The 14,377-nt window shown below is 36.5% G+C and overlaps 1 protein-coding gene across 4 annotated transcripts in view; it reads right to left on the bottom strand.

The window, feature by feature from the left end:
* The window catches only part of MCTP2 (multiple C2 and transmembrane domain containing 2), a 233,004-nt gene that overhangs the window by 28,903 nt on the left and 189,724 nt on the right, over positions 1-14,377 (bottom strand). For 3 of the 4 annotated variants that reach the window (XM_076004796.1, XM_076004797.1, XM_076004799.1), the window contains one exon: positions 1,243-1,352. In XM_076004796.1, coding sequence (XP_075860911.1) covers positions 1,243-1,352 — 110 coding nt within the window. The other variant, XM_076004798.1, reaches the window with a different exon arrangement.

The following is a 14,377-nucleotide window of genomic DNA, read 5'->3' as shown; positions in this document are numbered from 1 at the left end:
AAATAAACAGCATTTTGCTACACATGAGGCTTTGTGTGTCTCCCTCTTGGCTCTGGACCTAACATTTACTATGTATATAATATTTAATAAATAGGCATTCAAGGGCAATTTCATTGGATATGCAATTGAGAAAGGTCAGTATTCATAGAAAGTTTCATATTAACTATATTTCCTGATGTTAATCATCATTTATTTCTCTGCTTTTTAATGCATAAAACTCTCGCCTGGCTTTTAGCACTAAGTTTAAGCTCTTCTTTACCCATGCAATTCCAAAACAGTATCTTCTTTAAAGAAACTAGAATGATCCATAGCAACATGAACTGATAAGAATTCTTAGAAAATGGTTGACACAATTCTGGATTAAAGGGGAAAATAAATATGTTATAATTTGAAGGAAAACCTTCCCCTTCATTGGTACCCAATGAAACCTAAGTTATGCAGAGTTCACAATGTATAAAACAAAACAAACAAAACCCATGAACTTTAGAGTACTTCTCAGGGCTCTGTTAGAGCATTTTGTTTTTATAGCAAGCTATAGGTTACATTTGAGTAAAATCTAGCCTTCTACTTGTTTTGTAAATAAAGTTTTATTGGAATGCATATCATAGCCATTTATTTACATATCCATTGTGACTGCTTTTACACTTAAACAATCGAGTTGAGCAGCTATGACTGAAGCCCTGTGAGCCACAAAGCTGAAAATACCTACTTTCTGGCCCTGAACAGAGAAAGTTTGTCAAACCCTAAGAAATCCATGTACGTGGTGAATTAACTTCCTGTTTGTCCATCTATTATGCTATTAGTTATGCACCATTCTTTGGAGAATTGAAAACTAAAAAATTTTACTCAAAGCATTTATTGTGTTCTGTAGTTCAAATGCCAAAGGTTCCTTTAGAGCAAGTTTGCTTCCCCCTTTTTATTTGTGAATAGGGTAATTTTTTATAAATCTATAATTGATCACCCAACTGGGATATTTTTGAGAGAGAACAGGGATACTATTAATAATTATGCTGGGATGACTGGTATAAATTGAGATACATGGTGACCCCCGTTTTGAGGTACCACCCAACTCTGAAGTTGGTTGACAATCTCACAAAACAAGCCAATCAAAGTCAAATGGGGCTGGCCTAAGACTGTTGCTTTTCTGTTTGGCATTTTCTGATTCCACCTCCCACCAGCCTACCCTCAATGTCCTTGTAGATAGCAAGACATCTTCAAACACAACACACATTTAGAACTTACTTTTTAATTCTTTCTCCAAAAGCAGCTATTTCCTCCAAGATGTTTTGAACAGTTGAAACAATATCCTGCACCATATAGATTCTCTCAATTAACCCCTTTTTCTCAGATTCCTAGAAAGGCAAGAATCATAAAGGCAAGATTTAACTTAGTTACCTCATTTTTTTCATCATCCTGCTATAGAAATGATGTTATAATAATGTTTTTTTTTTTTTTACCAACAGAGTGACTCCAAGATATAAATCACATTTTTTTACAACTTAAATATTTGACTTCCCCCAAAAAATCTCTGTTCACTCACTCAGATACTACCACTCCTAGTGTGTGAGCCTCAGTCCCTACACCTCGATATCATGAGGTGCTACATGGAAGCCCCCAGAACCAAGGGCTTCATTATCCTGCGGAGGCTGCTGCTTCCCTCAGAGAACTCAGCCATCACTTCAGTCTGGCTGCCTCTGATTTTCTGTCTGCACAAGGTTCTCCGTCAGCTCACCTTATCCCTTCTCCTGTCACAGTCCTTCAGAAATATTCCCAGCAGGTAATGACTTGGCATGTTGGAAATACAGATATGTTTCCTGGTACCATGCCTTCTTAGTCAAACTCTGCTGCTACATTTTAAGCATATTTTAAATACGCTGCAGTCCTGAGGAACATTTTAGCCTTCCTTTGGCAACCACTTCCGGAACAAAGCCAGCTGCTGGAGACATGCTCCAAAGTAAGCCAGGAGTGTCCCGCTGCGGGCTGTGTCCTACCCAGGCCATTCCCTGACAGGATGCTCAACAGTGCATTGTAGTTCCCTCGTGAGATTGGAAGCAAGTCAGTCTGTCTTCCTCAGTCTCCAATTCTTCATGTGAAATGGAATTCAGCTAAGAATATGATCCTTACATTGCTTGTAAAAAAAACCTTAAATGTGTTTTACCATGCTAGGTAGCTAATGCTTCTAAAAATAATCTAGAATTACGCAAATATCAGAGAAAAGAAGATTCTCGAAAGGACTGGTATTTTTAACTATCATATTCTGATGCTATGCTCTAGCTCCCCCGTGAACTTCGCTGTTATGAGGAAATAACCCAGTATCCTTGCAACTCCTGCCTTTCTGGGTCATCGTAGCCACTATGCTTAATATATGAAATCTAAAACCTCAAACAACTCTTAAAAAACTTTTTTCCTCCTAATCTAGAATTCTACTTGGGTTGGAATTGTACTACATTATTGAGCAAACACTTCTAAATTTAAAAGAACATTTGTGTAATATTCTCTGTGTTGCAAAAGGAAAAAGAAATCATTTTCATCTCGTATTCTTTGCTCCATCAAACTGGAGCCATGGATGGAATGAAGAAGCACCCAGCCCCCAGTAGGGAGTGCTGGTAAAAGCACCCACATGTCAGGAATGTCAAGAAGCACAAACTTCTCTTCTTGGATCTGTGCTCTTGTTTAGGAAGCTTCTTGGTTAAAACAGACCAGGGAGGGGCAGAGGGTAGAGTGCATCATTGCCGCCCCCTCTCCCGTAAAGGGTGCTGGGTGGTTTGAATCACTTCTTACCATCTGGTCTGTGCTCCTCCTGCCACCGTTCTGTGCAAGAAAAATCAGGCTCATTGTTTCCTCTTGTAACATCAAACTTGCAAGACATTTTTACTTTTTTCCCTTACTCACTAATCTAATTCTTTAAGAGTTTGCATTAAAAATTAGATATGCTACCACGGCAAACTCATTCATACTCAGTAATCCACTGGCATCTATTAATGGGCACAATGGTGAAAACCCATCTCTGTCTGCATCATAAGTATTCATGTTTATAAAGGAACATTTGAAAGCACAGGAGAATTTGACCCAAAGGGCAAAAGTGGCTTCCTCTTTTCAGTAACATTGAGCTTAGGTCAAAACAATTTCTTGGAAAATGACTCAAATTTCCATGTGCTTCAATTTCATAAGAACTTCCTATTTCAGTTTTCTGATTTTTTTCCCCTATGAAACACTTGAATACTGAGGATCTGGATGTGAAGAAAGTATGAGTTAGTATACCAAAATAATAAATTATTCTCACAAGTCCTTTCACTTTTTAATGAATTTGATGTTTTAGTTTTAGTATTCAATATCCAAACACGAGGCTGAAGAGTTCCACTATATCTATAACAGAATAATTTATCAACCAGATCTATATACTTTTATGAGTGAAAGTAACAGAATTATTTAATTTTTAAAATATTAATGGATAACTTGTTTTTATTATAGTGGATCTATAAAATTATTTCATTTTATTTCAAAACAAAAAATATTTTATGTTCAGTAAAACAAAATAAATTTATGTTGATTATCTGAATGCTTTGAAATGACACATGAAGAATGATTATTTATGGTACATTCATACATTTTAGTTGGTGTTCTAGCTGTATCTATAATCCCACATGAGGATTACTTTTCAAAAGAATGTACTTTTGAAAAGTAAATATATATCTTTTCATTTCCAAATTTCATAAAATGTTCTTAATCATCTTCAGAGTTGCACTTAATGGTCACTGAGACCTTAATTGACTTCACTGTAGACCATAATTTTAATGAAGAAATACTCTTTCTACAAGCACCTAGGTACCTTGAAAACTCACAACAAAAATATGACATATGAAGAATATTCTCAATTCTATTTTTAAATATTAAAATCTATATGTCAGCCCAAATATTTTCAAAGACACTATATTTTTGTATGCATTCATATGAACATTCTCTGCCAAACATTTTTTCAAGACAATCATTTGAACATTTAACAAAATTTATGCTTAAAAATCAATGGCTTATGTATATTAAATATCAAATGATTTTTTCCCATGAATTGAAATAATCTAAAGCTCAACTGTAGAATTTAAAAATTGAGTCATATATAGCATTTGACCTCACATTTTGCTTTTGTAGAGAAAAAAAATTCAATTTTTTTTTTTTGCCAGCTCCTCCCCCTCCTTTCATTCAGGAAACGCTTCTAAAAATAAATTTACTTAGTATCTCAGTCATCAAAGATTTTGATTAAAACTTTCCTGATTATGACCAAATTACAACAAAAATGTAAAACATTTCTGTTTTTCACAAAACAGCACAACAGCCTTGGAGAATGCTGAGGTTGACTGAGAGCTCTTTGCAGGTTCAAAGCTTCCTAAAATCAGACTGATGATGGGCAACCAAAAGAAAGTGCATCCTGACATGCTGAAGTTTATTTTTGTATTTGATGTACATTTGTCAAACTTGTTGATATCCCAACTGCATATATGTATTTATAAATGTGGATGCTATGACTTCTAATACAATCAGTGAAGCATTACCATTTGCCTGAATGCAATCATGAATAATTAAGGAACCACAGCCAATCTCAAGTACATTTCTGCTCAGATTCTTTCATTTTGGAAAAATAGTAGTGGTTCCATCAAAATCTTCATTCATTTTATCACTACAAAGTAAAATAATCCACAACGCTAAATGTTTCAATTTACAGTGGCATGCTTGATGTGAGGGATTTCATTATTTGGAAAAATTAATCTGCAAAAGCTTTGTTTCCATGCATTGGATCAAAAAGATTTCACAATTATTTGATATTCTGTTTGCATCCTTTGATGGCAGGCAGATTAACAGCTACTTTGCCATTCTTCATACATGCATAATGAAACCTTGGAAAGGAACATGAGATACATTAATGTGGAAGACCAGTTATTTGATCTAAATGAAAAGTCATGATGCACAAAATACATGGATGTACATTTTCAGCTATCTGTATTAAAAGCATGTTTTCAGAAAAAGTTTGCTTAAAGTAACTGCTTTCTGTTGAAGTAGGTGTTGAGGCCTCTTTGGCAGGTTTGTGCCAAAGAGGCCTCTCCATATCTGATGGAGATATGAACCGTTTGTTCATATCTCCATCAGATATGAACAAATGTTTATCAGTTAATCAACTCTCTAGATGACTGGAAAATCAGTACTTGATTTTCATTAAACACATACTTTTTTTTGGTTGTTATTTACTTATTGAAAAAGCATTATAAAAGGGAAAACGTGATTTACTCAGTATAATGAATGAAATAAAATATTCTACTAATAATCATCAGACTTTTTATTCTCTTATCAATGAGATGGCTTAAATTGTGCATGTATTTACCATACACCTTTGCTATAATTTCTCATCTTTCCCACTAACCATTCTGAACAGGCAGCTTGGAGGCCGCCTCTGACTTTTCCAGGCCTGGCACCACTGGCTGGTGTAGCACATGGTGGATGGGGTGGAGGCATCGCATGCTTCTCCACCAGAGCCCGAGACAAGGAAGGGTTAGCTCATCTGAGTGCACTTTGCTCAGAGACCATCCAAAAGCTTTCCTTTAAAGCTGGGTGTTAATGACTCAGCCTTCAGGAAAAAGTCGGGAGAATAGAGATGGGTCATTCCTGGCTGTCAGATTGAACTCGGTGTGTCTTTGAGAACTCTGGTCACTGCACATGCATCTCGTGGGTTACTAGCAATGACCACAGAAGAAGCTGAATGCATAAATCGAAAGCCTAAGAAACTTATCTTGTTGGAAACAATATAAACTTAGTTTAAAAATGATAACTAGTAAATGGAAACTCTCATGAAAAACAGGGACCTGTGATGAACCTCAATCAGTTTTTTCCTAAAACTCATTAGTACAGAAAGGAACCAAGTCTTTTCCGGAGCATTACTCTAGACAGGGAGGAAAAGATTTTTTTTTTTTTTTTTCATGTGTTTCAACCCCTTCTTAGAATCGCTGCATGAGGTATTTGCTATTCCTGCGTGTGGAGGAAAAAGATCCATCTGAGGGCTGGTATCTTCATGATTATTGGCAAATGAAGTTTCTGTTCTCTGAATAGTTTTAAAAATGGACAATGTGTATTTATTAAGGTATGGTAGCTTCTACACAACATGAAAATTATATTTTCATCACTTGGATGTTTCATTAATATCTTCTCTAACCCTCCTGCTCTGCTATATCCTTTTTGAACTGGTAGACCAATGAATAAGACCAGACTGCTGTATCTGGCCTGTGTTCTCAGCACCCACAGCTGAGGTGTGTATATCCTTGGTGCTGCTACAATACTTGTTTGATGGAGAAATAAGAGAGTAGTATCTCAAATTTATGGTAGTATTAAAGAATTATTTACATCAACCCAGGAAATAAGCAAGTGCTTAGAGTTTGAGAGAAGATTCCAGGCCTTCTGAATCTAGCAGAATGACTGAAAGGCCCAATTCAAGCCCCATGGCTTTTGTGAAGCCTCTTCCTAGGCATTCCAGTCTACACCGATTATTGTCTTTGTTCTCTCAATCTTCATCACATCTCTACCCTTTAATCATCCTCAGAGCAGATGCTCTTTTTACTCTCTGTACTACACAATTTATTGCATTTATTTATTTATTTTTTATTTTGGCATCTTATGGGGTACAGATTTTAAGGTTTCAATAAATGCCCTTTCCCCCAATTTATTGCTTTTAAAATAAGATACTGTTGATTTTATGGGTCCCTTCTAATAATATCTACCAATATACCACATCAATGTACATATTACATAGCCTTTGGTATTAGGATTTCCATTTTTAGGAAACTGAGGTCCAGAGAGGTTACGTGATATGTCTATGGATAGCAGCCTGTGCAGTCAGAAGAATTGGGTTCTACTCTGATCTTGTCACCTACTGGCACGTGCTCATGGCATGTTCCTTACCCTCTCTGAGTCCCAGGGTGGTTATCTGAAAAAAGGACATCATAATCTAAGGATTGGAGTGTTGGGAGAATTAAATATTATCACATATATAAAGTAACCAGTACACTCAAGAGGTGCTTCATAAACATAAGTCCCTTCCCTTCAAGAAGACAAAGGTACAAAAGGAGAAACAACCTTTTGTCTAGTTTAAAGAATACTAGGGTTAAGTTTCCAAAAAAAAAAAAAAACAAAAAACAATCAATGATCTTCCAGGACAAGTCTACTCATGTTGCCCTGAATTGTATGAAAGATCATCTGCAGTTCTATCTGCATCATGCTGGCTTTATTTACACATTTCAGATTGAACCAGGGAATGTGGTGATAACACAGTTTAGCAAACACAACATTACATCTGCTGCTGCTACCAAATTGCCTAGGAAAAGTAACAGTGATTCATTCAGAAAGACAGAAGTGCTGTCACATGTGCTCGTATTTTCCCTTTACATGTAAGGTTTCCAATTTAAAGAGAGAAATGTATAATAAAAATAGTCATGGCCACTGGTGTGATTAAACAAACGCACAAGGTAATTGTGGCTAAACACATAGTTGTAAATCCCTATATTTGAAAAAGAATGGGTTTTTACTTTCCATTACAAACCTAAAAACATGTGGGGGTATAAGTATTAACACAATTCACTTGATTTAGAGTTCACTGTATGAGCAAGCATGCATCATCAAATAATAGAAGGACATGTGAGATTTTTCAAATCTGGAATTCAAATTTCATAAGATTCCTTTGTTTTCTTATACACTAGAAAGAGAGAGTGGCACTCATTGTAAATGGTGAAAAATTCCAACTCCGCAACCCCAAATGAATATCAATATAAAGAGGAATACAAAGACCATTTTTGCATTGTCCATTTGTTTATAAAATAGCAGAAAGACTCATCCTTTTGACAAGTTTTATTAGCAGTTGAATTAAGAACAATTAATCTGTCTGTGTTGTAACACAGTTGTTCTTTCTCTAGAAACAAAACCGGAAAAATAAATAAACCAGAAGGCAAATCTTTCCTTCCTTGCCTTGCCGGTATCTCAAATGAGTTTAGCACTGTAGGTACAATAAACTAGCTCTGAGCCTCTGGGAGGGAATTAACACCATCAAAATGAATTTACAACTGAGAATTAATTATATAATCAGTATGTTACTTTAAATCTTCCCTGCATGTTCTGATTTAGAAAAATTCTCATTTCTCTACTTATTACCTAAGCAAAATCAGAAATATAGTCCTGAAAATTGACCATGTCAGGAAAAATCCTTTTGACATGCTAAAAAAATTGAGTAGTATTTTTCATAGGATACACAGAATTCCCAAAAGGGATCAATGCAAAATTTTTACCTCGAGATCCTTCCAGCAATTTCAGCCATCTAAAGATACAAAAATATACCTTTAGACTTTAAACAGGAATATGTTTGGTCTGTTTCATTCCACTGAGTATTAAAAGCCTATAATTTGAAAACTTGCAAAAGTATAAACATTAGAAATAGATTGAGTGGCATTTAGCATGAAAAAAAAAACCTTTCAGTATCTGTCATAACAAAGAACAAGAAGCAATATTTCTGATATATGAGATTAAAAATTGTTCTTTGGGAATCCCAGCTTAATGCACTGGGAACTGTCCTTAGGATTTCTTCCCATGAAGCATTCTGTGGGCAGTGGACACACACACACACACAGTCAACTCCATGGTGCATGCTATTAAAATGGGGGGCGGGGGGAAGCCGTACTCTTTCCTTAGAGTATTTCTCAAGCAGTTCTTTTGCTTTGGGAAATGAATATAAAACAGTATTTGGATTTTGAATCAATATCATTTCTAAGTGGTCTTATACTGCTCTATCTGTTCATTACATAAGCACTTACACACTGTGCTGGCATTTACTAGGTTTTTTTTTTTTTTCTATTTGCAATAGAAATCTCAACTGCTATTACAGGGATGAAAAAGTAAAAGGAATGCACAACAACTTCAAGAGGAAGACACTCATAAAACAATTGAAAAAGTGGTAACAATTTAGGGAAAAAATTACTTGGAACTTAGACCCTGGGTAGACTGATTTCATTAAAAGTCTCTCTGAGCCAAGTGACAGAATGCCATTGCCACCACAAGGTAAACAGGGAAAATGGTTTTCTGTAACTGTAACTACAGTAGATAAATACACAATAAGCTGCAGTTGCTGATTTTAGCTGTGTGCATCCTTTAATTTTCTCCCAGGTGGGAAAGTAGGGGGGACATAAGATGAAATATTTATGTGATAAAGCAAGGCAACAAGTAATTCTTACTACCCTAAGTTTTGGCTCACACATCACCTCCTTTTAGCATCCCTGACCCCCTAACTCCTCCCCCCCAGCCTTTCTCCTTTGATGCCCAGCATACCTACACAACCACATTACAAACACTGATGAAAGCAGCAATCTCAGGGTGCTGGCGTTATTTTTACTAAGAGCACCTTGTTGATGGATGCAACCTTTGTACTCAGAGAGTCTCTGATATAGAGAAAACAATTAAGTGTTTCCAAAACAACGCATAAAAATGAACTCATAATTATGACATGTTACTTTCACAACAATCTGGCATGGTCAAAAATAAACAAGAGTTAGATCAGAAGAGCTGGGTTTGAGTGTGGCTGCCATCCTGGCTGAGAAATCTCAGACATGTTACTGAATTTCTCTTGACCTTTGTTTGTTAATTTTTAGACAGGGAAAACAATATCAAATTCGTTATTTTAATATGGGTACTGAATGAGCTAAAACATATAAAAGCAGCCTGCAAACTGTAAATATTCTAAAAATATTAATATTTATATAAATCTAACTGTTTAAACATTACTCAAAATGGTCTTGTTTTACATTATCACTTTTATTTCATTTAAAAGTTTTAAATCAAATGATTACTTTTCCCTTGAGGTAAAAAGTGGTATCTCCATTTTTCTATCAATTATCTTATAAATTATCAATTATCTCATAAGCTCATTGAATAATTGGGACTTAGGACAAGAAACACAGAAACAGATGGATATTTCTTTTGCAAATTCAAAAGAAATAGCTACTATTTTCAGAAAAACACTCACTTGTGAATAATCATTATACGATGTCCAGTGCAGTCTATCTTAGGGTGATGTAAGAATTTCAGGCAATGGGAAATTAAATACTAGACACAGTACAGGTTGAGTATCCCTTATCTGAAGTGCTTGGGATCAGAAGTGTTTTGGATTTCAGATTTTTTTGGGGGGGGGGGCTGAAATATCTGCATTATATTGGTTGATCATCCCAATGCAAAACTCTGAAATCCGAAATGTTCCAATGATCATTTGCTTTGAGAATCAGAGCTCAAAAAGTTTTGAATTTTGGAGCATTTTGGATTTTGAGAGTAGGGATACTAAACTTGTACAGACTAAAATATCAGAGCCTCTGAGGGTATTCTGTCAGATAGTAAATGTTACCTGAGAGAAAGATAAGTCATCCAATTTATAGTCCAGTATATAGTTCACAATATTTGGTAGTAACAAACCAAGTACACCCTTACAGCGGAAATTGCAGAGATCTACAACTACTAAGAATATCAGTCTGATAGTAAGTAGGACACTCTGAATAATGTTCCAAAAGGCCATGTTAACAATATTTCTGGATTACTTCTAAAGTCTATTAAGTCAGACATTTCTAAGAATGGAGGTTTGATTTTCTAAAAGGGAATTCGAGCAAGTGGATATGTCAAAGAACTATAGAAAATCGGGAAGGCACTCCCTTCTCATACAAAACTGATAATTAAGAATTGGCTAAAATCCACTTCACTACTAAAGGCTTGAAAGTAAGATAGTATGATGGAAATGTTAGCAATTAAATCACTTCATCACTATAAAAATATTAAATCAAATTAAAATGACTTAAATCAAAATTACCATTTATGTTTTCCCCTGAAAATTATCCATAAGCAGGTCTTCTACAATATGCCTATGTATAAGTTATATATCCCTGAAAGTATGTGGGTGTACTCACAACTATTGTGGACCATTCAGACACTCTCTGGGTTTTAATTTTCTTAAAACTATCATACTTTATCATCAGTAAATACCACTACTTATGCAAGAGTTAGAAAAAATCACTAATCACATCAATTTACAGTGTTTTGGCACAAAGGAATCATAAGCAAAACCACTCTCACGATTGGACTGCAAGAAGACTCCTCCATTAAAAGACTTCCCTGTCTAGAAAACTACAGATCATCTTCTCTCTCTCTCTGGCATAAAGAAACAGAGAATGAACGTGATGGACTTAGCCATGGCATACAAAGGACTGTTCAGGTTAATTCACAGAGAGGACTTCTAAATGTGTGCTTCTAACACTATAAAGGCCATGCCTGGGTAATAACAAAGGGACTAATCAAATTGAAGGATGGAAAACCATTTTAAACACTGAAATTGAGGATTTAATATGTACTTAAATTTTAATGATGACATCTTAATTTGTGACAATATAGATAAAATATCCATTTGCATCCTTCCATTATAAAACATTCCTCAACTAACAAAAATGTAATAGATATTTCTTCTTTTCTTAAATAAAAATGCCTGTATCTGTCTCTCATCTATAACTGATATAAAAGAGTGATTTTCATTTTTCATAAATACTGCCAGTCAATTGTGACCTCATTGATGATCCTAAAAGAACAGATCATTCCAGTCCTATTTCTGACAGCCTTGTTATAAATAAACCAACCCACAAAGCAGGCATCAGAGTACAGTTTCTTTTGGATAGCAATAAAGAGGGTTTTTTTTCCCCTTTTATTACATGCCCTTATGATTTCTTCTTCCTGATGTTAATAGTAAATGCTGAAATAGTCTATGTAAGTGATTGTTGGGCTGGAAAAAGAAAAACTCTAATGCAAGTATTTATACCTTCAGCAATGAAAACAAGATATTATTGTCTTGCATGACCTTTCCTAAGTACGGGATACAGCATTTTACACAATAGTTTCTTGGTTCATGCTTCAATTACTGACCTTTACTGTGTAGAAAATTAATGCAATTTTCATTGTAATCCATCCATACAAATAAGGTCCACACGGAAGGATTCCACATATGGAATCTAATACAAATAGGAAATGTCAACTGATTGCTGTTGGCTGAACCTAGCCATTATCTGTTTGTTCTGGAGTCCCTAGAAAACTATACTTGTAACAAGCAATTTCTTACATGGTCCATCAGGTATTAGAGAAAGGGATTTCCTCTTTTCAAAATTTAGCCTGGACATTTCATTTCCTAAAAGCCACAAAGCTAGTTACTTGCAAGTTCTCTGTTATCACCGAGAGTCCACAAAAGGTGGCAAAATTGTGGAATTTAATCTGGTTTCTAACACAGGTTTCCACCATGTACATTTCACAATGAGAAGGAGCAAGAGGCTACAGTGATGTAATTTTACAAAAATCCCTGTTCCAGATGATAAAAGTATGATAGACACCAGACTGTGTCCTGGTCTGTGCATCAGAGACAGGCAGAATATGGGAACGCATTCATCTCCTGAGAAGTTGTGCCAACGGGCCCCGGCACGCTTTCATCTTCATCCACAGTCTTCCATGATGGTATTTGGTGGGATGGGACACTAGCAATTAAAGAGTGTCACTTTCAAGATGGATAGTTTGGGTCGAAAGGAGTTTCTCTCCTCTTCTGGTTTTGAACGAAGCGGCTGTGTGTTTATAAACAGTTCATCTCTCACTGGGTGTGTTACAGTTCCCAGAAGCATGGTCTGTCATGTCTAACATGCAACAGAAGCCAGAAGGGCTCAGTGGGTAAGACATTTTTATACAGCACACGATGGTGGGCAGTCACCCAGTGACTGCGTGTCCAAGTCCATGAGGAGCACGTCCCAGTGGTGGAGGCTGCTGTACATGGGGAAGAAACGATGCTTTGTATATGGTAATTCATGATGTGGATACACACTCGAGAAGCCCTAAAGTTGAAAGTTCCTTTAGTTTAAAATCTCTTGGAGAGGAGAGAGCAAAAGGAGACAAGGACGGAAACATTTGCCAGTCTCCCCTAACAATAGAGGGGCTGTGTTAAGCAGAAGGTGGCATACATAGAAGTCAAAATTCCATTTTATACTTATTCCTATGAAAAATGTCATAGATATATAAAATTGAGGAAGCAAAACAATCATGGTTATGCTGTGACTATTAAAAGGCCCTATTGAAATACTTAAATAAAAACATGTCAAGAATGAATTTGCCATGGCAGGAAGGAGGAGGGGCTTAGTGCCAACCCGCTCATCATGGGACAGGTTGACACAGGGTTGTGTGTAGGACTGTCCCTGAATGAATGTGACAGCTCCCAGGCTTGTCCCTGTAGACGCTCCCATCCAACTCTTCTCTCAGTTGTGTTTGCCCAGAAAGGCTTGAAGCACAGCCCAGATGGCTCTATCTCCAGACCCTTAGGCAGCTCTAGAGGTACGTCAGTGGTAGACTAGACCTTGACAACCACTGGTCTAGACTTCATAGCCTCATTTTGTTATCTGCCAGTTACTAAATACCACCTTTTCATTTGCTGTCTTATTGGTGGATGCTCTCCTTTATTAGACAGGCCAAAGATACATGCAGTCACAATTCTCTTTAAAGGATGGAGGGTGTCTTCTTCCACTAGTGGCTCATTTAAACAGGTGTGGCCAAACAGAAAGAATATTCCTTCTGTCTAAGCCTTGGTTTGTGAATATTTAGAATTTTGCCTAGTGGGATATAATAAGAAATGTACATTTGGACTTTGTCCTTGGTTCCTGGCACAGAGCTCCTAAAATTAGCTCCAGACTTGGAAAGGTGAGAGAAACATCTGTTGCTATTCATAACAAGCTCCTTTCAAACACACCTGAGGTAATGTTAATGAGGTGACTTTTGAAAAGCCCCTAAGGATGAGGTGCTGGTTGTCAGGGGAACCAACCATGTGATTAGAGAGTTGGAACTTTCAACCCCATCCACACCTCCAGGGAGGAGAAAGGGGCTAGAGATAGACCAATGCCCAGTGATTTCATCAATCAGGCCTATGTAATGAAGCCTCCATAGAAAGAAGCTTCTGGATTGGTGAATACATAGAGGTGCTGGGAGGATGGTATGTCTAGAGAGGGTGTGGAAGATCCACTCCCCTTTCCGCATGCCTTGTGCTTTGTGTCTCTTCCACTTGGCTGTTCCTGAGTCGTGTCCTTTATAATAAACCAGTAAATGTAAGTAGATGTTTCCCTGAGTTTTGTGAGCCAGTCTAGGAAATTACCTTACCCAAGGAGGGGCTCGTGGGAACCCCCAAGTTACAGCTGGCCAGTCAAAAGGATAGGAGCCCCAAACTTGCAGTTGTCACTAGAGACAGGTTTAAAATAATACCGTTAATACTTGTGATTTTCTTTGGTAAAACATCCCATCATACACTTTA

This window comes from Microcebus murinus, chromosome 7, assembly GCF_040939455.1.
Source record: "Microcebus murinus isolate Inina chromosome 7, M.murinus_Inina_mat1.0, whole genome shotgun sequence".
NCBI lineage: Eukaryota > Metazoa > Chordata > Mammalia > Primates > Cheirogaleidae > Microcebus > Microcebus murinus.
This window is presented reverse-complemented; position numbering and strand designations above follow the sequence as displayed.